Source organism: Castor canadensis, chromosome 15, assembly GCF_047511655.1.
Source record: "Castor canadensis chromosome 15, mCasCan1.hap1v2, whole genome shotgun sequence".
Classification (NCBI taxonomy): domain Eukaryota; kingdom Metazoa; phylum Chordata; class Mammalia; order Rodentia; family Castoridae; genus Castor; species Castor canadensis.
Window position 1 is genome coordinate 76,045,471 of NC_133400.1, and position 27,040 is coordinate 76,072,510.

The window sequence follows — 27,040 nt, forward strand, 5'->3', positions numbered from 1 at the left end:
GAGACATGTTAATGTTTGGACTTCATTAAAAAAATAAAAATTTTACAATATTTCTATTAGAGACCTAATCCCGAAGAAGGAAGGTGTAAAATATTCCAAGGTCTGGTGAATTTATTATTCATTATAAGACTGCAACTTACGACCTTTTCCATTACTTTGTGGGTTTTCCATATTACTTGAAGATCTCTTTCTATAAGAAATTTGGCTTGATCTGAACAGTGGTACTTTAGTTAGTTCCATTTTCCATACTGTTTTCATTTATAACACTGAGCAATATTGGCTAAAACCCAGACAGATATATTTGACAGTGGACTGTATTGTGTGTTTTGAGAGGAGAAAGGTAAGAAAGTGTCTAGACTGAGAGGACTCCAGAATTTTTCTGCTTGAGATGCTGGATAAGGAATATGAGACTTGTGAGTCTTTTACCAGAACTTCAAGTTCAATACAGGTTGATGTAGGTATGTGAAGGAAGGGGTCTCTGCTTCATTTTCTTGTTATTTCTAGCTTATTTAATATTTGAATATTTGTGGCTCTTTTTAAGTTGCCATTAATCCCTTTTAGTTTAAGAAAGTATAAAGACATAAAGCAGTAAATTTAATAACAACTCCTAGGTGTTTGGGGTAATATGTTATGGATGAATGGTCATTTTTGATTGCTTGTGCCTGTGTCAATGTTATGAAAATTTTTTCAGCACTCTCTAGGATTTGAAATCATTTGGAAATACCCACTCAGTCTGCATATGTTACTGAGGTGTGGAATAAAATACAGCTATAAATTTCAAATTGTGTGCAATAAAAGAGGTGAGAGTGGCTTAGTCCTGCCTCCTTTCTTTTGGAACCTATAATGATAACATATTGAACATGGGAGATTTGTCAAATACTGCAATTTAAAATTCTTCTGCTGTGTTACCCAGGAGAGCTGCAGAAAGCTAAGAGCAAGAAAAGAGGAAGGATTTTAGAATTTACTTAATGGTTGGGAAGGAACAGAATGTGGCTTCTAAAATAAAGTTCTTTTTCTTAATGACATTCCAGAAGATGTCTTTATTTCTTTCCATCTATTAATATTCAGATGGAGTCTGACTGGTGTTTATGCATTGGGCTTGGACTGGTGTTATGGGAAGTCAGGACGCTCAGCCAAACCAGGTAATTGAAGGTAGTGATTAGAACTTCAGGTTTTTGCTCCCAGTGTATCTCTTCTGTAGAATCCAGCTGCATAGCCTTTGTGGACAGTACTTACTCCGGAACTATGAGTCCTATACGTTTACAGTTAAATCACTTAATTACTGTCTTCCCCAAGTTCTAAGGCATACATTCTGAAATGGCAGAAATAGCCTTCAACATCTTTGTGTTTTTTTTAACAAGGTTTTAGGAAAATGTTCTTATAAACAATGTACAACTATGATTTAAAAAATACCATGGTCTTGGGTACTTAAAAATAAAACCACTGAATCTCTTATCTTTGTCACTCTAGTTATGTGGGTAATTCTGAAGGCTCTTTCTAGTGTCCAATGGTTGTTACCTGCAGCTGGGAGGCAAAGCAGAGTCCTGACCAGACCTCTGAGGGACTTGGTGTAGACTGCTGTCAGTTACGGATGTGTCGCCTTCTGTCCATTTACACATTCATTGAAACTCCGCTTTCAATTAGCTGAGACAGTCTGGGGATAGATTGTGAAATAAATGGTAAAGTCAAACCCCAAGAGAATTCTGCAGACTTTGTGCTGTAGATAAAAAGCAGGTGTTCGTTTTCTAATTTATTTCAGGGGGAAGAGAAATATTATATGAAGAGGAGAGGGAAAAGAAAAGCCAATGAGAAAATCATATATTTTATAGACTGACTGAAGTAGTAAGTGTCCATTATTTGATTTGTCAGAATTTGTGCCCTGACACAGAGAGGGAAGGTTTTACCTGGCGTGTGACTGTCTGTGTGCCTCTCTTACATCACCGCTTGTGACTATCTGTGTTTTCGCTTGCCCTTTCTCTTACCCTGTCAGTGTCTGTAATTTTGGTTATATATCCTATTTCCCAAATATTCTTTTTTGCTACTACAATTTTCAATTGGGCATTAATAAGAAATGCTTGCTTTACAAGAAAATCTAAGGCTTTTTTTATGAAAGGAAAAAAACTCTCTATAATTTGATATTGAAATGTAATTAATCCTAATTTTTTTGATACAGCTGCATAATTTCTCATTGACTTCTTAAAATGTAAAATAAATTATGTGTCCATTAATAAGCTCACACGAATACTGCTGATTTAGTTCTCTGAGACTTTGTGAGCTAGCTTCACAAATACTAGATTATTGAAACTAAACATTGCCTAATAATTGAATAAGTGTCCATGAACTATTATGAGATTTGAGTCAAAGTTAGGTTGAATGCAAGGGTGAGCATGTGAGGGTAGAGATGATTATCTAGGGATTTGGTCTCTGTTTGTAATTTAAATAAATCATTTTGACAGAGACGGACTGTAACCATGTTCAGGCTGCTGACAGTGTGAAATTGAGTTGTACGGTGGACAGAAGACAAGCAGTCGAGAGAAATCCCCAAAGGCAAAATTTGTTATGTAATTGGGTCAATTCATGCATGAGAAATGCATGCTAATTGTGAACTGGTGGCAAAATTATTGTGCAGGAGGCAATTAGGTCTTAGATAAATGCGAACAACTGACGTAGGGGGAGGGTTCTTATTTTTTATGTTTAGCAAACATTAGAAGTTTTTTTTTTTTAGGAGAAGAAAGGTAAAAATTAGAAAGTCATTCAATGTGCAAATAGATCATTTGCTAATGTCTTCCATATATGAGAAATATAACTTATAACTAATGGAAATTTTGTAGGAAGGCTTCTGGTTTCGAGTACTGGTCAACCCATTAAGTAGTTTGCAAGGAGAACGTGGTGGCATTTTTGTTGAAACTCACAACTGGGTTGATTAACACAGATGGTTAATTAGGAGATGGATGGTTAAGATGACAGTCAGCGAAGGCTTGTATTTTTAGCAAATCTCCACGTTGCTCTATGGGGCTGCACGTTACCTCTAGGACATCTTGAGTAGTAACTCCAATTCAACCCCAAGCAATAGTGGGATCTTTAAAGGCCAAGATCAAAAATGTCAAAGAAAGTGACAGGGCAATAGCATATATTTTCCTTATAATTCCTAACCATGTATGGACACTATTCATTTTGGAACACTTGACATACTCTGTTTAATTTGATCCTCTGAACAACCTCTCTCCTTAGGGGAAAGGATCCCTATAAGTAATACTTATACTTTCATGAGAAAAATGCATGGAAAATTACCTCTTGGTCCTTTCTTTCCAATTCATGGTTTCTCTTACACCTGGTTTTGCTTTAGTTTTCCATGTAGGGCAGAACTTCAAAGGCCGATCTCTTCTTTTTTTATCCTCAAATTTTTAGCTACAGTCACTTAAAGAAACAAATATGTCCCAGATCATTAATCACTTGTGCATGGCAAGAATAGTTGTTATTTTGTAATGGCATTGTCTAGAAGGGAGACAATTCTAATCCCAGAATTCATAGCTATGGCTTCCTCTTGGAAACAGAGATTAAAGATTTGACAAAGGATTTCCCAAGATCCTTCTTTTGTGAAATCCTTTCTCCCTGGTCCTTTCTCTTCATTTCCACTGTGTGTAGGCCCTTCTTCTACTGTGTTCCTTCTGTGGCCTTCTAATTGGCCTTATGCCTTCCAGAAGCTCTGTGCCCCTTCCATTCTGTCTTAAACACTATCACCAGATGAGTCTTTCCAATATCTCTTTCATCAAGACCCTCATTGTTATCCACTAAAAAACCTTCCCTGTGCCTCCACTTTGAGCTAAGTCTAATCTCTGAAAGCCCCTCATCCTGGCTACAAGGGCTCTCTACCATTGTCCCCAAATGATTTCCTGCCTTATCTGTCACTGCTTGTCAACACTGTGTATGCATTTCTCTTAGTCCTGGCTGCATAATCTGTTCGAGACTTTTGCATGAGTCATTCCTCTTGTTTAGGACAAGAGGCTCCTGATGATATCTTGGCTCCCTGATCCCAGACACACACTTGAACACCAGGACCAGTCACAGCAGCCTCCTCATCTCTGAAGTTCTTAATCCTTTGTGCTACAGTACCATCATTTGTAGTGATCATTTTATACATCAGGTTCTACATTTTGGTTTTAACTCGCATTTTATGTGTCTAAATACCTTACCTCTATAACTTTAGAAAGGTGAAGAGCATCTAAGTCATTTTCTTTTTTGGTTGTTGTTGTCATTTTCAACTTTTTTTTTTGTATCTCCGAGAATGCACAATATGACACTTTGTCTTGTGTCTCTCTTGTTATGTCCCTTTTAGGATGTGTTCCTTGCTTGGGTTTCTGGAGTAGTCTCTTGACTGTTCTTGCTTGCCATCCTGCTGCTTCTGCTGCCTCCCAGGCTGTTCTTCTCATGGTTTCTTAAAAATTCTTCCTCAAATTCACATCTGATTATGACACACTCTCTCTTAAGATTTGTCACTAGCTCCCTACTGCCTTTAGACAAAATGCAGAATCTTTTCACTGGAATGTGAGGCTGTCTCTGGGTCAGTGATAGCTGGGACATCCTGCTTAGGCAGCCCTCTTGCCTCCTGAGCCCTATGTATTTTACACCTCTGCCTAGAAGGCCCCGGGCCCCTCTCCCTACCCCTAGGACCTCAGCGGCTCCCTTCTCTTCCCCAACCTTGGTCTCTACCTTGCTTATTTGGCAATCTGCTTCAGTAGCTGCATTCTGAGTTCTTCCCCCAGACTGAAATTTATGAAGGTAAGGCGCAGCTTGGTGCCAAGTCTGAAAACAAATGAGTTGACTTTTTTTTTTTTTCCTTAAAAATATCACTTTTTTCAGTAGGATTTGGCTTTCCCTCCACTCCCCAGTGTTGGCACACTAGAGTAAGGAACTAATCTTTCAACACCAGCTCGCTAATGCCGAGAATAGTGCTTGGTACTCAGCAAATGTGTATCGAATAAGTAAATGAGGCAGTAGTTTTTAAAATATTAACTACTTTTCTATATTTTTTTCTCATGAAATCCCTCTTTGCAAGAGTCTGTAGATTTCAAAATCACTTTGAATTTTGTCATTCTCATTTGTCCCCATCTTTCTGTTCAGTGACTTCTACAGTTTTATTGAAAGATTGTAGCAACAACTAGCAAAAACCCTTGTTCCTTCCTATTATTGCTTATACTCTCTCTACAACAAAATTAGAGATAAGGGCAAAATAGTTTCTGCAGGGTATTGAGGGGGTTAGGGGGAAGAGAGAGGGGGTGGAGTGGGTGGTAAGGGAGGGGGTGGGGCAGGGGGGAGCATACCCAAGCCTTGTATGCACATATGAATAATAAAAACAAAAAACTTCAGTGAAGTGAAAAAAAAAAAAAAAAAAAAAGGTTGTAGCAATCCTCCTCCCTCCCCCACCACCAGTAAGGCCTGGCCTGTGTGTCACCTAAGAATATCATTATATTGAAAATGCAAGGACTGCTCCTGTTCCAAAATACTATAGCCAGGGAATTTTTTTGTTGTTGTTGTCTATCTTAAATCTATAAAGACCACGGCTTATGTCAGCTGCCCAGGCTGCCATCACAAAATACTGCAGGCTGGGTGGCTAAAACAGCGTGAGTTTATTTTCTCACACTTCTGGAGGCTGGACATCCCAGATCCAGGTCCATCAGGATTGGTTTCTGGTGGCTCTTTTTGTGTACTGCAGACTGTTGCCTCTTCCCCGGCCCTCACAGTGGCCTTTCCTTGGTGTGTGCACATGGAGGTGGGGGGAGATGGTGTCTCCTTTTCTTTTAAAGGCATCATGGAATTGAGGCTCAGCTTTTGTGACCTCATTTTACTTGAGTTGTCCTTAAAGGCTGTGTCTCAAATATAGTCACATTGGTGGTCAGGGCTTCAATATACAGATATTTAGGGGTACAGGGAGGACACAATTCAGTCTGTAACAAGGCTAGATGAGAAATAGTCTATGTACATCACAGGGAATTTTTGAGGTAATTGAGTGACATACTTTCTGTGAAGGTGCTTTTAAAAATCCAAACCATGATACAACTGTGAGCTGCTATCAGAAGTCAGTTCCTTTAGCAGCATCAGGCGTTGTCTCCACAGAAAACTACATTCTGGTCTTTATTTGTTCCTATTTCTAACGTGGACAATCTGAACTAAAAAACATATTTTCCTGCTAGTCACATTTCCAATCCTCAGTTGGCCTTTTCAAACCTCTTTTATTTGCAGTTTTGAAGCATATTCATTGACAGAAACAAAGATAACCCACAGGAATAATTATGCTTTAAAATTTCCAGGTCTTGGTAGAATTATGCAGCTCAGAATATAGACTTTCACGTCTTGTGCAGATGTGAATAAAAACGAGAGCAGAGGAGTGAGACAATAGGAAAGAAACATTCTTACGTCATAGAGGAAGTGTAATAAAAGACAAACTTTTTAGAAAACGTCTCAATTTCCAGTGCATTTTACAGATTGAAAACTTAAAATGTCTACATTTTCTTCTAGATTATTACGCTTTAAGGGACATAACCCACAGTGAGAACGTCCTGAGTGCCAACGAAAATCTGGAAATCTTACCTGAATACGTGTGGAGTCAGATGTGACTAACATTTAATAATTATGCCAGATAATTATGGTTTCAGTGGATTTTTGGAGGTAAGCTTACAACTGCTGTTTTTTAGTTGGTAAGAGTAATACTCAAATGTTATTTTTGCTTGTTAAAAAGTTATGATTCAAAAAAAAGTCATGGTTCAAGGGAGACATAGTACAGAGATTTAATTCAAAACCCATTGGTAATCTAAGACAAATGTGTGTAATTGAAGAGAATGTTAGGGCTTGGAAGTTAGCGTGTTCTTTTTTAAAGAATGTACAGCTATGTCCTCTATTTTGCATTTAATTTTCCTAGGATTATGCCATCAGAGTTGCATATCTTTATTTATTTAACTTTTTTGCTCATGCTTTCCCTATAGCTTTCTTTCTTTTCATGGCTGCTAGGGCAGTCTTATAGCCTTTTCTGTACACAATAATGCCATGCTGCTTATAAAAAGCTGTCTTTAAGCATCTGTTTGAAGGACCTTTTGCTTTTGTGCAGACCCCACTAGATTCCAAGGTCAAGAAGTAGGAAGTTAGGGTCACTTTTTGACTTGCCCATACTTTCTATTGATTTTTCTTTTTCTTTCCTTTATTAACTGTAACAAAATCAACTTTTAACCTTTTGAATTAAGGTTTGTATTATTACAATCTTAGAATCACAAAAGTGTTAGAATTTGACTGAGTTTGGCAAACTAAGGAAAAGTATGGTTTTACAAAAAAGAATTAAGTCATCCTATTCCTTCTTTCTTTTTTTCCTCAATGCTAAGGGCAGAACCCAGGATCTTCAGCATGTAGGTAAGTGGTTTACACTGAGCTATACCCATTTGTTATTTTGAAGAGACAGAATTAATTTCTTCAAACAAAGTGATTTAAATATTTATTTTTGTTATGTAATAATTGCTGTGAGGGCTTTGAGGGCTAGCTGTAGTTCTATTGACATATGTATATATTTATTTGTTTATTTGATCTGGGGTCTTGCTTTCTTGCCTAGGCTGGCCTTAAACTCCTGAGTTCAAGTGATCCTTCCTCTTAGCCTCCAGAGTAGCTGGGACTACAGGTGTGATCACCATGCTCAGCTTCTAGTTTGTTTGAATCTTTGAGAACATGGTGCTTTGATCATAAAGAATAAGATGGAAGTAAAAGTTGCTGTCACGGTAACAGGCCCTGTGGGTTTCAGAAAAAAAGAAAGGAACCACTTTTGGGATGATTTTCATGTCCAGACTAGGACACACGAAGCAGCCGGGAGAGGCTCTAATGCAGAAGGAGGGCCTGACTGGCACATGTCTGAGGAGATAAAGGGAAAGGGTAGGATGACTATGATTAGGGTAGCAATACCCACCATCTGCTTTGAGGGCACAAGGAGAGAGATACCCTGGGTTGAGGCAGGATCATTGAAGGAGATTATCAGGTCTGTGTATTTTGGGACTCTATAAATCCAAAGTAAGCATTCTGTAGAGGAAATCACTTTTGAAAACTTAATTACTGACTTAAACATTTTTGAGTGTTTACTATGGACCAGGCACTTTGCTAAGAGATGGGGGTGGGGTGTGAGGAATGAAATAGGCCTGGCTTCTGACCTAGGAAGCCTGCAGTGACCTCTGAGAAGTGAGCAGATAGTTGCCATAGCAACTAGCTACATACATTAGAAACTATCTCCAATTATCTAGGTGTGACAGTTGCTTAATATCGGAGCAATAGCTAACCCAGGTTTGGGAGGCAGAGCAGATCGAACCCTGGGCATTATTACTTTAAAGTAGTTTTTTTTTTTTTTTTTAATTTTTACCACACCACTGACTTGAACAGTGACTCATACTGTATAGTAGGTGCTATAAAATTTGTTTTTTAAGTTTTCCTGTTTCTCCTACCCCCCTTTACCTGTCAATATGGATTCTAAGAAAATATTATTCCAAAATGTAATGAAGAAATAAAGATGTCCTCAATATAACAAAATAGAACACTTGAAATGGAACATTTTTGACTCTCTCTATATTTTTGACTATATGTATATTCCATTTTCAGAAGAGTATAGGTCATCTTATTAATTTCAAGATAGCTAAAAAAATCAATACATTAAATATTTTCACACATTTTTATATATGATTTCTCTATCTCAGTTTCAGTGCCCAAGACAGTTTAAAAAAATGAAAATTAAATTTATGAACATTTTTCATTCGTCTCATTTCCTGCCTCCAATCTGTGTAGAAGTACTTTAAAATCTTAAGTTTTTCATGGAAGAACCCAAAATACCGAGAAAACATTTTGCCTTCTAAAAATATACACGCGCCTGACTTGACACTGCTGTCTGCACGAGCGACTGTGTGGTCCCCGCAGAGGGGGAGTGCGCATGCGCGTTAGAGGCTCGTGCTTGGGAAAAGGGGTTGCAAGCATGGGTTCCTGTTGTTTGGTTTCCTCCTTCAGTGTTCTTGGCCCAGGCTATGCTGACACGAACCACTGGGATGTCCCTCCGTACTGTGGGGTCTTTTCCTGCCAAACATTGTTCTCTTGCAAGATTAAATAGTGGAATCAGTGTGGCCAGAATCTTGATTCCTGCTGAGAATATTAAGACTCCTGCAGGTTGTAATACAGTTTAGCTGGTGCGAGCGCTGCTGGAGAAATAAAGTGAGTTTCTTTAAATGAATTTAGCAACTGCTGGGAGCCTTTCTAAGTCCTCCAGTACGAGCATGCGCGCTGGCAGTTAACCATTTATTTCCCCATTTTCTCCCAAAGTTGTTCCAGTGCACTCCGGTGCATGTATTGTAAACACTTTCATAACTTTACTTCACATTCATGTTTTGCCATATAAGCCAATCACTAAGGTCTGCGAAGACTAAGTCATTATTTACTTGATTTTCTTCGAAGAGGAAAACCATATTTTGTTGTATTTATACAATAAAAGGGCTCCAGTGTCACTGAAAGAATTCAATGAAGCACACCACTGGGTTATTTAGAGTAAATGATTAGTATATTGCACTCTGATGACAGAGTTTGCAGTGATTGGTTGAAAATCTGTGAAATATTTAGCAAGAGGCAGGGCCAAGGGCTGACATTATGCACATCCCCTAAGCTACCATACCCTTGCTGTTTCTGCTTCTAGAATTAGACTCAAACTGATAAAGATTCTAAATTCTACAAAGATGATAATGCTTTGTAACAGGAATAAGTTAAAAAATCAACAAGAATAGTGCTAAACTCTAAAGCCAGAATACACAGACAACCTGAAAATAATTAGTGGTGTGTTGGGTTGCCTGCTTGCAGTTGTCTGTGTGAGCTTGTTGAACTCTTTTATATTTTGGGGGCTCCTCACCTCCCTTGTATATATGAAGCATGTTCTCAGGCTGCCTATGAAGCAGCCATCCCATCTGCTTCCCACGTTACTCTCACTTGTCTCCTGACACCTCTTGTGTGTGTGTGTGTGTGTGTGTGTGTGTGTGTGTGTGACTGTGTGACTGTGCGATTGTGTGTGTGTGAGTTCTCAGTAAAAAAATGCCTGTGACTGTGATTTGCAAATGGCAAAACAATATCACCATAATATACCCTACTGCATTCATCAGTGACATTTTAAACTTTTGCAGATGGCTCTTTAGATTTCTACCAGGCCTATTATAATACTCTTACACCATTACAAGAATATAAATATTTAGTTAAATTATTATTTTTTACTCAGTGTCACAAATATACTAAAAGCTGAGGGGAAAATGTTGTCCTAAAGAGGCTCCAGAAGACTGGAGCAGTGCTGACTTGGCAGTTTTCCACAGCTATCAAAAAGTAGCCTCTGCTCTGCCCTCACAGAGGGGAGTGAGGTTAGCAAAGCACCACCTGGCCTCAAGCCTGTATTTTCAGAATACCTTGAAAGCTAACTTGCAACAGTCCTGAAACTGTCTGTCAAAGAGTGGGAAGAGCATGGAGGTGTTGCAACCTGTAGTCTGCTCTGCCATTTGTTTTGGATGCATGACTGTTTTGAGTCCCATTGTAGGCTCTGTGGAGCTTTGCAGTCATTCAGAAGTAGACTTTGAAGGTGCATTCGAAAAATGACTCCTAAGTTTTACACTGTAAATCCTCTCAATGACTCAAAAGAGTAAAGTGGACAAAAGAATAAATGTGTTGTCGTTAGTAATTAAGCGTTTAATATGCTACCAGGATTTCCATGCCTAGGGTCCCTGATTTCAGTCTCCTGATATTAAGCTATACCTCCAAAATCACACATACATTTAAGACACACACACTGTTGAGACTTATGTCCGGTTTAAAGAATAGTGATAAAATGGGCACAGAGGTACCTACTACCCAGCATAGGAAAACAGAGCATCTGAAAGCCCTTTGCTGGCCCCTGTGTTTCCCTTCGGTTTATAACTCAATCCCTGGCTGGCCACCAGCAACACAAGACCCACAGCTTCTTGCAAATACAGATTTTCATTGTAAGCTGATGACAACATTATATGAAAATCCAGTTTCCCGTGCGTGGGAATGATGTATGGATTTTGGTGAAAACACCCACACGCCTTTGTAAGGGGAGCCTGCCACCACCCTTATCTTCCTCCTTTAGCTATTCAGTACTCAAGCTTGAGTCTGTCAATCATCGTGTCATTGTGTCTCTCTTTGTACTTAGGATAGACAGAAATGAAATTCACACAGAGCTCACTGTGTGCCAGGCAGTCTTTCATGTTTGTTATTTTCATTGGGTTTTTTGCAATAATCTCTAGAAATAGTTGTCATTATGTCACATCATAGATGAGGTAACTGGTGCTCAGGGAGGGTAAATAAATGACCTATTGCATACAACCAGGAAAGAATAGAGCTGGTTGTTGGATTCTTTTTCTCCCACTTCAAAGTGCAACATTTCCCTCTGTATCAGGACTTTGGAAAAATTGCTCATATGTTTTATCTGGAGTCCTTGTCCTATAGAGAAAATATCAAAGAGAACATCTAATAATGCAGAAATTAATTTATTCTAAAATAGCATTTTGGAGGCCACATAGTGATTATTAGGACCAAGTCTAGAACTTTCAGATTTCTTAAACTAGGATCAGAACTTTGTCACCTACAATGACCTTCCCAGGCAAATGCTCCCGGATGTGCTGGGATCTAAGAAGGCTGTGCATTTCCCAAGGGATTCGAATGATTGCCATTAAGGTTTAATGCATCTTCTTGTCCTTGTCCCACCTTCTTGGGACTCTGTTAGGAGCTGAGGAAATATAGTCCTCATTCCAGAGCATAGAATGCAGCCTGGGAAGTGGGTTAGATCAGTCAAGAGGCTTTGGGGGTTTGAAGAGGGTAGAATAAGGTACCGACCCCCACCTGGGGTTTGTGATGGTCACAAATGGCTTACAGAAGGTAAGAATGAACAAGGGTAGAGGCAAGTATATCCCATTATAGGAGACTTGCATATTCAATGAGTAAAGAATGAGACTCTATGATGCGTTTGGTGAGCTGCAAGTATTAATTTTATCCTGAAGATTTTGAAGAGCAACTAAAGATACTTTTTTAGTGAGGAAATGACCCTAAATTTTCGGTCACTGTTTAAGAATTGGGAATAAGTTATCTGGTCCTGTTGTAAGCTTGGCTCTGGGGTGGACTGGATTTCACTGTAATTGTCACCACGGGATCTTGGGGCGCTTCGTATCTGGCTGTTGAGCCTGGAATGATTATAGCCCTAGTATCATGGGTGTTTGCTTTTTTGGAGAATAAAAAGAAAAAGATCATGATTTATTTCTTGCATCTTTGTACATTTAAGCAATGTGAATTTTTAAAAGTTTTATTGTATTGATTTAGAATTGAATGACAAACGTTGAACCAACGTGTCTGTGCGGTATGTAAATGGGGCAGTGGTGTGTTTACACTCTGACTGTGACATGAGCCTGGGATAGCAAGTCTCAGACACAGTCTCAGGTTGGCAGGTCTGAGAGAGTGCGAACCCACATAAATATGTATGCCGTGCATTGCATGTGAAGGCCACTTTAGTTCTCCTGTAAGCATGGAGAGAGAGAGTCTCAGTTAATAAACTGTCTGCAGCATGGGCTGTTCTGGTAAACCTATTATGTTCTCACACAGGCTAAGGCTAAACTTTGGTTCTTATAGACAGTATCTCTGAAAGTAGATGACAAAGTGTGGTGTGGCCAGATTTGCCTCAAAACCTTAACTACCCCTTGGCCATTAAACTATCCCTCGCAGATCCTAGACAGTGACCAGCACAGGCCAATATAGTGGATACAGGTGGTCTAAGACATGACCCTCTATTGTCCTTGGGACTTTGTCTGGAAACATCTCTTTTGGCAGCTTAGGAAGATGTCTGTTAAGATTATTTACCTTTGATTCCTAAAGTCCAGAATGCAGAGGAACAAAAACCTAGTAATTGAATAGTTTTGAGCAGCCTAGTCTTATTTGTATAAGGAACTGAGGACTTGATCCAAGTTAAAAGCAAAGGAAGTTAGTTTTGTATTGCACAAAGATGTGGGGAAGACACAAGAAATAACTTCCTACAACATGGGATTATGTGATAAATTTGTAAGGCCCTTCCAACTTTTAAAATGACCTATTTCAGCACAGCATTATCTCTCAATCACCATGCCTTTTCTCCCACATCTCACATGGGAATGGTAATATTGGATGCTTACTTTAAGTTGGGAGGATCAATGAAAGCACGATAGAAAAGCCCTTTGCGTGACTCAGAAGAAAGGCACTTAAATAAAAATATGAAATGGAGCTCTCTCTGTGGAGATAGCTTTGTAAAGGGATGATTGACTTTCCTTTTTGGCCTTTTGTAACTTTATTAAAATGAAATTGGGAAACATGAGAAAAGTAGTTTATCATGGTTGGAGACAGCCAGAGAAATGTGTGTGTCCTGATGCAGGAGAGGAGAAACTGGCAAATGGCTTTGGGCTGCACTTGGCTTTTTCCAGATCATGCTTTGAAGCAATATGAGAACACCCCAAAATGTTGTGCTGTGAAATGGGGACTGATAACCCAGTAAGAAGTGGGATATCTTGTGAATGGTCCAGTTCTCATCTTAATGTTTTGTTCTTGTAAAGAATATTTGGGATGAGCTAATGTGTATGATCCTGATAAAAGGGTCAGTGAATGTTCAAGTCTATTGGATGATGTTGGGTTAAGAGGTCATTTTGAAGGACAGAATAGGCAATAATTAGAACAGGTAGGAGTGAAATCATAATGAGCAGTAATCCTAGAGAAAATTAAAACACAGTAAACACTGCATTATTTATTTGGATTTAATGGGAACTTGCAAGGGAGAGGCAGTTGGCTTTCTGCTTTTTGGACTATTTGAGGACTGAGGAAGAAGCTGTCCATCAGATTTAAGCTTGCATTTCACTCTTGCTGTTAGGGCAGTAAACTGAGGTGGGGAAGAGCCCCAGTTAACAACGTGATTCAGAACAGAAACAGCACCATAGGGACAAGTAGAACAAAGGGCCTTGAGGACAAGTAGACCTGAGTTTGGATTCTGTCTTTCTAGCTTCTTTTCTCAGCAGGCTGCTCTGCATTAAGTTCTGATTTAAGAAACCAGCAAGACATGAGTTCAGATTCCAAAATCTCCTTTTTTTTTGTCATTACTGAGGATTGAACCCAGGGTCTTGCAAAAGTTAGGCAACGATCCCCAGTTCATTTTTACTTTACTTTGAGTCAGGGTCTTGCTGGTCTCCAACTTGAGATCTTCCTGCCTCAGCCTCCTGAGTAGCTGTGATTATAGGTGTGAACCACCATGCCCTGCCACACCCCCAGCATCACTTTTAATGACCTTGTTTACCCAAGGAAACTCAGTATTGAAGCACTTTTGCTTGATACACTTGATTGTGTCTATTTCCACATGTGTAAAACAGAAATAAAAAAACTTGCAGGCTTTTTTGAGAATTAAATATTAATATTAAGAAATAAATAAAAGACTTGAGATGGTGTTTAATAACAGATGGTTTTGTTATTCTAATATAAAACACTAGTAATTGAGGAGAAATTTTGTTGTGAAAATGCTGTAAAGGATCACTTCATGTTGCCTTTGTAGAAATAGTAGCAGTATTTTCAGCTTTCAAATTTATTGCCATTTACAGTCGTAACATTGCAGGAGAACATTACTGTGATTGCTGTCACTCATAGTTTTGCATTTAACATCTTTATTAAATTATGTTGCAAAATTTTTCTGGGAGCTAATGTATATTACAGAATTTTCCACTGGTGAGTATGGAAGTTGGTCCTTTGAGTGAGAATGCTCTAATGACCCAGTGATTGTTATGTATTCAAGGTGAAAAGCAGTTCTTGGGCTGGGAATATAGCTCAGTCGTAGAGTACTTGGCACAGCTTGCCTGAAGTCCTGGGTTTGATCCTAGCCTGCACACACGCACGTGCACACACCTTTTTAGCACTCTTTGGCACAATACATATTACTGTAAGTTCACAAATGGATTGCTTCCCAGTTTGGGCTCAGGACCCAAGACTTTTAGATAATTCCCTAATGTTTTGCTTCTTTACAAGTGTTACAGTAAACATCAGGGTTATTTGAGATGAGATGGAGGAAAATCTATATTTCTTCTGGAATTTTTGTATTTTTATTTTGAAAGGTAACAAACATATTTTAATCCTGCTTCTCCTTCATTAAAAAGTTCAGATTCCAGATTAGTCTTTGCCAGGGATGGAGTTTAGTGGTAAATTATGTGCTTGGTGTGCACCAGGCCCTGGATTCGATCCTTAGAAGTGCCAAAAAAAAACAAAGAAAAGAAAAGAAAATAACTTCAAATAAAAAAAAAAAAAGAAAAAAAAAAGGAAGGAAAAAGGAAATATACCAGATTAGTCTTTGAGCACAGTGTTGTTGCAAAGGAGGAGACATGTCAGAGTTCAGGTGATTGATTTCCAGGAGTCACTGATATTTTAAAGCACCCACCAGGGTGGGCTTGCTCCAGGGGCCCTTAGTTCTTCTGTCTGTGTTTCCCTGCAGTGATCAGGACTTTAACGAACACGTGCTGGTAGTCATCTGCAGCTTGGGTGGATGATAATCTTCTCTTAGGTGTCCAGGTGCTGTTTGCCACGTTTGGCACATTCTTTGGCATACTTGAAATTTCTATTATTTTTCACCCAGAAATGAATTTATTTTGTAATCTTTGCTACAGATACCCAGGTTGTTTATTACACAAAATCCACATTTGAGAGGAGATGGTAGATGTTCCCTTCTGACAATGTTTATAACACTTACTGTGTTGTGTTGAAGACCAAATTTTCTCTTTTTTTTCAGCCAACTAGACTGTGCTTCCTTGAGCTTTAGGAAATATGGCTAGTCATATTTTTAACTCCAGCAGCAGACACGGTGCCTGGCATGTATTAGCATTCATAAATGTCTTAATGGATACGTAAAATTGTGTGTGGCATTTTGCTTCACTGTGGTATGGCAGTAAGTTTATTTCCAAATTCATTTCCACTCAAAATCTTATGAGGCCCTGATCTACCTTGCCATACTCCCAGATCTCTTCCCATTTTAGTTCTGGATGAGAAATGCTGCAATAGCTTAAAGATTCATCTGCTGTGCATTGTATGTGCTGATGGCTGCATCTTGTATGACACAGGAGGTGAACTTAGATCTGAGCACAATAAAGGTTTATTTCGCTCTTGCATCACAGCCCAATCTAGGGTTTTTTAAATTTAATTTTATTATTTTTCTTTTATTCATATGTGCATACAATGTTTGGATCATTTCTCCCCCTTCCCCCACCACCTAGGTTTTTTTTTTTAAAATTATTATTATTATTTGCAGTACTGCGGCTTGAACTCAGGGCCTCACGCATGCTAATCAGGCATTCTACCACTTGAGCCATTCTACCAGCCCTGTTCTGTATTAGGTATTTTTGAGATAGGGTGTTTCAGACTATTTTGCCTGTGCTGGCTTTGAACTGTGATCCTCCTGAGTAGCTAGGATTACAGGCATGAGCCACTGGCGCCTGGCTTAAAAATTATTTTATTAGCATATAATAACCGTACAAAGTAGGGGGTTTCATTGTGATATTTCCATATATACATATAATGTACTCTGATCATACCCTCTGTTACTCTTTCTCATCCCTCCTCCCTCTACCTTCCCTTTTTAAAAACCTTATTGCAATTTTTGGGGACAGCACTGGGAAAGGGGGGGGGCCCAACACTTTACCACCTGAGTCACACCTCCATTCCTTTTGCTTTTGCTTTGTTTTTCAGATAGGATCTCATATGTTTGTTTGTTTTAACATTTCCTGCTAGCATCCTCCATGCAGTCGTTCAGTGACTCAGGTGCTTTTATTCAAGGGACACTCCTATCCAGCTGGGCCATGGCATCTCTACTAGATGAGTGACATCTAACATGCAGTCAAGCAAATACAGGGACTATAGTAGATTGTGAGAAATCCTAGAGGTAGGTCTGGAAGTTGAGGACATCATGTCTGCCACATTCCACAGGCCAGATTGCAGTTACCTGGACTTACTCACTGTAGCGGGCTAGGAGTGTAGAGTAAGTGGTGGCCCAAGGAAGGCAAAAGGAATTAGGTGTTGGTGCACAAAGTCTTTCCTGCTGCACACTCATCTCGAAAAGTACATCCTTCTAGGCTGGGCAGAAATAGTGCCAAGCGTGTTCTCTTAGGCTCTAGATGCTGTTCTCCTAATAACTAAATTTGAGCTTCGGGGAGAGGAAGCATTCTCTGCAGCAGGAGTACTTTGGAGTGAGAACTCATCTTCTTTCCCATTTGTTTTGAGGGTAGATCTGTCTGTTAAGTCTGGTTTAGCCACAGATGAAATTAATGGCCAGTCTGAAGTGAGCAATGAGATCTTGACATAATATTGCAAACAGGTTACAAAAAGTTCAAGTTTGAAATGCAGACTTGCTGGTGGTAGTTTCCAAATCAATGGAAAAATATTTTTAAAGCCAACTGGTAGTTTTACAAAAAAGTAGAGATAGTGAAACTTGTGATGTAAATTGAACTAAGAAAGCCCAAATGGTCAGAAGAACATCACTTCCTAAACACTCATTCCCCTGAGATAAGAACAGCAGATTCCCCATTTGGGGGTGATAGTTGGGGAAGGGGGAGATGACAGGTGTCAATTGTGTAGCATCCAAATTTACTGAACCATGGGCTTTATAGGATTTTCTTTTGTAACTTTTAAAAGTTTGTATTTATCTTCCATGCCTGAAAATGAATCAGACATACAATGTTGTATAGCTGAATTTTAAGGATGATATGTTGTGAAAATTACTTTTGAGACATTTTTTTCTTTGTGTGTGAAAAACTAGCCACTGAGGCCATTTGGTAACTTAAAACTTCCTTTTGAGGTCATAGGTAACAATTTATAAATTTACTTTAAAAAACCCCCACTATCAGGCCAGGAGAAGAAACTGATTTAAATAGTGAATAATCCATAGACTTCAAATAGTTTGTGGAAATTACCAGTTTCTGCCTACAGAAAAGCGGACATATTGAGAGTATGTTTTCTTTCAATGGATTGTGCCTTTGTTTTGGTCCTGCAAACTTGAGCTTGTATTTTATGGAGTGTTAATGCAGTTCATATCTCATTTTCTTAATTTGTGCAATTGGATATTTCATAAATGGTTTTCTTCATACAGGCATTTGTACACATTAATATTTATGCAAGTATTCAAATCAATGCAAAGGCATCTGTCTGCATATGTGATGAAAATATGCGTATGCATGAACGTTTGGACACAGGATAAGTCCCCAAAGTTAGTGCTTGCTGAGGTTACAATTTTTGACTTTTGTCATTTTGACAAAATTTCTTTGATCAGAAAAGGCATGCAGAGAAATAGCAAAACCATTAATATTGACAAACAAGAGGGTTTTATTTAATGGTAGGTGTGAATAACAAGTCTATTGAAGCTTCTTTCACCAGTGATAGAATTTTTGAAAGATAGCAAGTTTTCACAAGCAGCATTTAATCTATTAAATTGCCAATACAATTAACATCCTATTAGCAATGAAATAATTTTTGTAATAAATATTTCTCCTCTCTTCCTTTCCTTCCTTCCTTCCTTTCTTTCTTCCTTCCATTATAGGTTCAATTTGACCCCTAGAAGTAAATTGGCTTATCAGTATGGAGCTGCTTTTGCCTCTTTTAGGATGCATATAACATGCATAGTCTGATAGAATATTGCAGTTGCTGGAAGAGTTCTGATTTCAAGAATTCTGAATTTTGCCCATGTTATGTTGGTTCCTCTGGCTTCTGTGTCCTGCAGGGGCCTAGAAATCTTTGCCAGGCTAGAAAACTCCAATGTCTGGGGTCCACCTCCCTGAGCAGGTCAAGAAGCCTTCCCTAGGAGGCCTGTATCCTTTGTAGCCCACTGTGATCGAGCAAAAGGATTGAAGTCCTCCTTGCTTGGTGATCTACTGACCTTTCCCTATTCTATATCTTTATTAGTCTAAAGGAAAGTTTCTCTTTGATCTTTTATACTTCTTGTTCTGGTTTGTCTGTTTGTTAGGTTCAAATGGTAAAGTGTTTCTCTTAATTTATAAACCTATTTATTTATATACCAGTTCATTTTAAGTTTCTTATATTAATAGTTCATGGTAGGCCAAGGATAAGCAGAGTTAATTCTGAAATATCAGTTTTGCAGTTTAAAGATGTGTTAAAGATTTTTTTTTTCCTCCTGTTTCTGAAGAACTTAAAATCTACCAGCTGTTTGGAAGGGACTGACAGTTATAGTGTGTTATTATTACACTTAAACAGTATCTTCGCATTGAAATTTTGGTTAAGCTTATTTTGAGCTAAAATGCCTAGGAGTTAATTTTTGTCTTATGAAAAAGGAAGGATTGAGAAAATTATGAATGAATTGGGATTTTACTGTGACCACAATGGAAGCCATTGAAAGTTTTGAGGTAGAGCTGTGACATAATTTGACTTACATTTTTAAGAGATTAACTTGACTGCTATGTAGAATAATGTAGTGTATGGAGGAAGAAAATGCACAGGAGACAGGTGAGATGTGGTGGTTTGGACTAAGCTGGTAGCAATAGAAAAGATGACAAATTCAAATTTTGCTTTGAAGGTAGAGTCAATAAACTATGCTATAGAATGAAATGTTTCTAACAGATAGTGGAGGAAACAAAGATGCTTCCTGAAATTCTGCTTCTAGCAAGTGAGTAAACAGTATGACCGTTTAACTTACAGGAGGAAGACTAGAGCAGGAAAGAGTGAGAGGTAGACATTCCATTTTGGAGGTGACCATTAAGCTCCTTAAACCCTCTAGCATGAAATTCAGGGGAGAGGGCAGGGTAGGAAGCATAAGTTTAGAGTCATTGGCACTTATGTAGTACATAGATCTTGGAATTAGATGAGATTCCCAAGGGAGAAAGCATAAACTGAAATGAAAAGAAGGCCCAGTGCAAAAGTCCATAGTTCTCCAACCTTTGGAAGTCTTGTAGAAGAACAATGCATAGAGTTGGGTATTGTGAGATGACCAAGAATCTAGATAAATTTGGAAACAGAAACCAAGAGGTGATAAATTGGAAGTGATGAATAGATATAACTTGTTCAAGAAGTTGAGTTGCAAATGGCTATGGAAAAGGAGGGTTGAAGGCGGAAATTACTTAAGGTCAAAGAATTCTGTATTTATTACTTTTGTATTAGTTTTAAAAAACAAGGTAACTGCTAAAGCATGCAGTTAACATAGATGAAATGACCACGTGGGAGAAACTGCTAATATAGAAGAGAGAAAAAAGAACAGGAAGAAAATTCTAGAGAAGATTGAGGGGGATGGAATTCAAAGCACAAGTATAAGGCTGACCTTTGATAGAATCCAAGAATACCTCTTCCATTGCATCAGAAGGGAAAACAGAAGACATGCCTATAGTTACAGGTAGGTTTTTGGTTCAGTGGTGGAAGATATGAGAGTCATAATGGATTGCTTCTACTTTCTACATTCTCTGTTTGTGGGCAGGCTTGACTGCAAGCAATGATGTAGCCTGGCCCTGATTCTCAGAGCTTTTTTTTATGTTAGCACTGAGCTGTTCAAGATGTACTTGTTGGCCAAGTATGGTTATTGAACACTTGAAATGTGGCTACTGTAGCCAAAGAATGGAACATTTAATTTTATTGAACTTAAATTTAAAAACTAATACTTAATCCAGCTATTAGAAAAAAAGTTAGCCAGGCACCAGTGGCTCATGCCTGTAATTCCTAGCTACTTAGGAGGCAGAGATCAGGAGGATTGTGGTTTGAAGCCAGCCCAGGCAAATAGTTCATGAAACCCTATCTCATAAATACCCAGCACAGAAAAAGGGCCGGTGGAGTGGCTCAAGTGGAAGAGTGCCTGCTTGGTAAATGTGAGGCCCTGAGTTCAAACTCCAGTACCATCAAAAAAAAAAAAAGTTAATATGTTTGAGACCACTTGAATGCATGAATCTACTTTATCATCTACACCAATTTTTTTCAGCAATATTTTGTTACTGTTTTTAACATACTGCAAATGTACACTGTACAATGATTTTGAAGACTTAGCTTAAAAACATGTAAAACTATCTGGCAACATAGATTACATGTTGAAATGATACTAATTTGGATAGATTGAGTTAAAATACATAATGAAATTGATTTTACTAGATTAAAATTTTTGTTTAAAGTAGCTTCTAGCAAAGTTATATTTAATACATGGCTCATACCGTGTTTCTGTTGAGTGGCACTGTCTTAAAGGAGAAAAGTTCACATTTTATGCATGCACTTGGCCTTGCCAATCTAGGAGTGATCCATATTTCACCACTGGGAGTAGAGGCAGTTTGAGAAACATGGCTTCAGAGAGTTTGTACTACTTGCTTAAAGTCTCAAGGCTGCAAACTGGAATTTAAACCCTGGCTGTCTGGTCATTGCCTGCAGGCTGTGCACCACTCCGAAGTCATTCTGTGCATTTGTTTGCTAAAGTCACTTTATGTTTATACTAGCAAAGGATATTTACATGGGTATATTTGGATTTTTAACTCAAGCAGTTGAAATTATGACTCTTGCAGTATGGTTTTAATGTACTGCTACTGATTTTGCATGGATCAAATGGAGAGTACATAGTTTATAGTTAGGTTCCCCTTTGTCCGTGAGCATAAGGATTGTCAACTCTTTTGTGTTTCTTATTTATTACTGATGATGACCACTGTTTGCTCTGTACAGAGGACCTACTAACACCAAGGTCTGCTATGAACTTTTTCCATATTTGATGATACTCTTCCTTTGGCTTAAGATTCTTAAACTGTTATTAAGAATCATTGTGAAGCACCTGGGGTGGGGGTGGGGGCCAAGTGGTAGAAGAGCTGCTGCCTAGTAAGCATGAGGCCCTCAGCTTAAACCCCAGCACTGCCAAAAACCCACCACTACCATCAACAAAAACAGGAACAGAATCGTTGTGATAAAAATATTTATTTTTTATAGGAATAATTTAAAGTAAATATGCATTTTAAAGGGTAAAACTAAAGTTTATAATCTGTTACTATGTTCTGTGGGCCTCTGAAGTTTGGAACATCATATCCCAAACTTGAACTCATTATTTACTCCTCTTATCCTTTTTACCTTCTAAGTGTCCTCCCTAGACATCTGGTTGCCAAAACAGAAACCTCTGTCACCTACTCCTGATGTCCTATCTCTCCAGCCAGTGGTCACCCATCATCGTTTCCAACTTCCCTTACTATTTAGTTGTGATTTTTTTCTTTTTTTTTTTTTATTCCTTACCCTCCCCTCTCGTCTGTGATCTTGTTCAGGAGAGGTACCTGTGTATTTTTAGTTTTGCCTGAGAGCTTGTGCTTGCTTGACAGGAATATTCATAGGTTGTGTATCTTTTATTCAGAAATTGAGATTGACGTGGGTTGACTCTCTATTTGCATTCTTCTCTTGTAAATACTGTTAGCACAGCTTACTCAGCACTGCTGTTCAGCAGAGCAGTGCGTGTTGGTCATGCTGTAACTGACCCTGTGAATAAAGACCGTATTACTGCCCTGTGCGTCTGCTCAGTTCACATGAGTCCAAGAAAAACCCCTCCCAGTCTGCTCTGGCTAGTGAAGGACAGGTTTCTCCCTTGGAGCATAAGTCCTATAGTAATATGCCCCTGAGGAATAGAATGTGATAGAAATCCCTAGAATATAATATAGGAAACCCTATCACCTTGGGACCAACTGAGGATAATTTTCATGTAGGTATATAGGCAGAGCATCTGGCACACAGTTTATGAGCCAGAGCTTGCAATAGGAAACCAAAAAAAAAAAAAAAAAAAAGAAAGAAGGAACTATAAAAGAAACAGAATTTCATACAATGAAATCACAAGTTTGTTAAAGCCATCTTAGGAAAATTAGTTGTGTTTCATGAAGGATACCAAAAGAACCTCACTAAGACAAATTGTGCTCAGAGCTCCATGTTACCATATAATTTCAGCAATATTTTTGGATTTGTCTCCAAACAGGATATGATTTCAGAAATGAATCTGCATTAATCCTGCCCCTGGTGAAAGTAGAACAGATATTTCTGTCCATAACAGAGTAAAAGATGCCAGTAGCTACTCAGGCAATTTTTTATGCATTTGATGAAGAGATATTGATATTTTTATATGGCATATAGGGTTTCATAGGAGGCATAATGGAGAGTTTAGTTAAACACAATGTTCTTTTCTGCTGTTTCTCAATTTACTAGTGGCAAGTCTCAGATTGGTGGGTCTCTATGTTACGAACACCCGCTTACAAATGATCATTACCTATAGCCAGTGGGTCCACTCTTCCCAGGCCTTCAACTGAATAAGAGTATTGTGAAAAATCTCAGAGTTTTGGAAGAATAATTGGACTTTTAGCTTTTAGACTTTTATGAGAAACTGCCAAAAATATCATCAGTTAGAAGAAGTTCTCTGTGTCTGCAATTTCGGCATGAGTCAATAGCCAACATGGCTGACCCCCAACCCACAATCATGTGCTCTGGACGGCCTCTATTCTGCCTTTTAGAAAAATGTTTTTGCCCCTGGAATTCCAATAATGGGTTCAACATAGTTAATGAACTTCTTTTCTAAATGTGAGGGTTGAAGAATCACTATTAATTCATGTAATTAGTCTCAATCAGATTGCTTTCTTCAGAATGGGGTAAATCAGGCCATCCACTCTAAAAGAAGGTGAAGTCCCTTTGGAGGGTGGTGCTCTGGGGAAGGAGAAAGATAGAACAGAACCCGTCAAGGTGGAGGGTTTGGGGCAGCTCATCAATGGGGACAAAGGTAGAGATACTAGCTATAAGACAGGAAAGATTAACTTGCTTTTCCACAATGTTCCTAGGAACCATCTTAATGTTAATACAAATAGTACATCCACGGATTGGGGCATTCTGCTGCCATTAAAAAGATAAAGGGGATGTATGGCAAAAGGAAAGCACACAACAGTTTGCTCTAGTTTCTGCTTATAATTTTAAAGGTTACATGTGCATGTATGCATGTATGTGTTGGAAGAGATGCAGACAACATTTCCGGAAGAAATGTGATAAACAATGTTATTAGTTCCCTCTAGGAAAGGAACCTGATCTGGAGTGGGATTGTTTTTGGGAGGGGGCATATATTTTCAATGTTTATATACAGTACTTTAAAATTTTTTTAAAAAAGAACTAGGATTTTCTAGTGGGAAGGGGAACAGAGGGAGCAGAAGGAAGCAGGGAGGGGTCAGTCTCTTTGTCCTTCTTTCTTCTGAATTCCAAAGCTCAAGGCTCTTGTAGCTCCAGTTTTATTTCCTCAGCTGGGTGTGGTTAAGTGATTCTTCTGGGTTGACCTGGATCTGAACTAGCATTTGTAAGCTCTTTCCACAGGAGAAGCTGCAGTGTTTCAGGGAGCAGACTGAACCAAATGGCCTCCACCCAATCCTCAAGTTCATGTCTGTCATGTTCCTTTTTATTAACAAATTATTTTCAAAGGACTTTAGACTCACTTCATGAGACCCTATCCATCCATCCATACTCATTTCATTAGAAATGACTAAAATCCTATATGTAGTTACATGCTTGGCTACCTTCTAGTTTTTTTGTTTGTTTTATTTTTTCAACCAGATGGCCCCTATTTTACACTTTCTTTTACAACTGGTATATACTTCTCTCTGAGGGAGGATGTTCGTTGCCTCTTCTTTGTTGGTATGCCTAAGTACAAAGCTGTAGGTATTCAGTAAATACTTGTTGAGTCAGCAAATAAAGAGTGTGTACCGTAGCAAGTAGGTCACTGTGAGCTGTCAGAGAAAACTTCCATGGTCGAGAAAGGTTTGGAATCTAGCAGGGGACCCATTAATCTTGGCGTTGGTAACATCTTGGGTCAGACAGCTCTTTCCTGGACTGCTGTCCTGAGCATTATGGGAAGTTTTCAAAAGTGTCTCTAGGTATTGCTTAATGTCCCCTGAGAGAAACATTGACCTAATTGACCACTATCACTTTAGAATTTGCTGTTTAGAATTAGGTTCTTCAAATTCTGCAGTTCTAGATTTGGGGATCAATTAAAGCTTCCATGGTGCCATTGTGCAGGTAGCAAAGGTGCCCAGTTGAAATAGAAAGGGGCTAGATAAAGAATTGTACCTGAATTTTGCCCAACACTCCCCATCTTTTTTTTTTTTTTCTTTTTTTTTATTACTGCTGGATTCTGGATAGGAACAGCTCTGAGGCCAGGCCTACCTAGTTGAGTAGAGAAAAGATTTTTGGAGCCAGTACCTGGGCAAAAAGATGAAGTGCAGACTTGACTTCAACATTAAATCAGTTGTGCTGGGGTGACTTCCAGGTAGCATTTCCAGAAAACATTTATTAATATGAATAAGAGGCAGATTGTAGTTCTCAGAACACATCAATTTTATATTCGGTAGGTGTTTACTGAGCACTCATCTTGTGCCAGGAGGAAAAATGCTTCTCCTTGTCCTCCCATTCTCATTTCTGTTGCAAGCTTTCTATTTCTGTGTGTTTGGAATTGTCATTTTATTTTACATTGTTCAGAACATTTCTTACTAGCACAAAGCCTTCTCTTTTACTCCCTACTTAATTTACTTGATTTCTGAAGGACCAGTTACAATTTCCAGGAAGAAGAGTAATGGAAGCACAGTTAGATTTTTTCAGGATGCTCCTTAGTGGTGTGGCAGTGCTCCATGTGTTCACACACAAACTGGGCTGCATGCTGGAGGCTCTCCTCGACCCTTCCTGTATTTATAAGTTATCCTACAGTGATTTGGCACATCAGCTGCCATGGCAGTTTGCAGAATCTCCTTCCCTGGAGGTCTTTAAAAATAGAACTAAATACCCATCTGTCCATAATGGGTTTGATGCAGTCCTGCTGATTAGAAGGAATAGTCTAGATTTTTCTGTCAAGATTTCTTTCAGTGTTGAGTGCTCTTAAGTGGATGAGTTTGCTTTTGGGTGGGGGAGGGAGGAATGTAAAGTGACACCGTATGACTTGATTGGTGTAGTACTGTACACATCCTGGGTGAAACAGAATGATCTATCTCTCCTGCTTTTAACGTTTCTGAAGCACAACTGGGCGAGATAGACCCCAGAGCACAGGGGAGTGTAGTTCTTGGCCTGTGTCCCACCTGGCTCTGGGGAGCAGAGATGAGGTTCCTGGATGGTGCTCTCCAGGTGAATTGCGTGCTCTTTTCTCTCCATCCTGTGACTTCTTTGTGGGTTTTTCTCTGTCACAGTGTCTAGACATTTGATTTGAAGCCATAAAAATTTACAGCCATAGCAATTTTGGGAACCTACTTAGGGGAGTATTGCGTGCTTTAATATCCCTTTCCCAAAAGTGCATTTTCATATTAAATTGTAGTAAGATTTGTTGCCAGCCATATATAGATGTACACATAGGTTCATGTATATTGATATATGGATTTATATGTGTTGTGTTTAGGTGTCTATGAATGTGAGAATGTATGTTTGTATGTAAGTGGGTATATATGTATAACTGTGTGTGTGCATATGTGTGCTTGTGCATATGTATATGTAGGTGTGCACGTGTGTACTTCTGTATGTGCATGTGTACATGCATGTATGTGTTCCAATATTGGTCAGAGTGCAGCAGAAGGCAGGGTAAACCCACTTGAGGGGAAATAATGAGGCAGTTCACAGAACTGTGGGCATGGTTAAGGATAGTGAGGTGCTCAGAGACTTAGGATCCATGGGCATCCCTTGATTCGTGAGCCCAGGCAAAACTGGAATCATGGCGGGGGTCCTACCAGAGACAGGGCGCCAAAGAGGGAGTGTGTGGGAAAGAAATGCTTCTACCTCTAGTGCTCCTTCCCATCTCCATCCCTGCCTCCTGGCCAGTCAGTTAGTAGAGAAGCAAGGAAGATGATGCAGTGCACAGAAGATCTTCTGTGACACAGAGTAGGGCAGAGGAGGGAGAGAATGGAGCTGGGTTGGAGGCAAAATGGAGAATAACCAGGTGTGTGTGTGTGTGTGTGTGTGTGTGTGTGTGTGTGTGTGTGTGTGTGTGTGTATGCTAACTTGTCCT

General features: G+C 39.0%; 1 protein-coding gene across 4 annotated transcripts in view; it reads left to right on the forward strand.

The window, feature by feature from the left end:
• Nebl (nebulette) overlaps nt 1-27,040 on the forward strand; it is a 342,415-nt gene that overhangs the window by 187,011 nt on the left and 128,364 nt on the right. For 2 of the 4 annotated variants that reach the window (XM_074056555.1, XM_074056556.1), the window contains exons 6-9: nt 1,069-1,142; nt 1,760-1,842; nt 6,517-6,666; nt 7,376-7,398. In XM_074056555.1, the coding sequence (XP_073912656.1) occupies nt 6,631-6,666; nt 7,376-7,398 (59 nt within the window). In that variant the 5' untranslated portion in view covers nt 1,069-1,142; nt 1,760-1,842; nt 6,517-6,630. Of the gene's footprint in view, nt 1-1,068; nt 1,143-1,759; nt 1,843-6,516; nt 6,667-7,370; nt 7,399-27,040 lie in introns of those variants that run through there. The other 2 variants (XM_074056553.1, XM_074056554.1) reach the window with 2 other exon arrangements.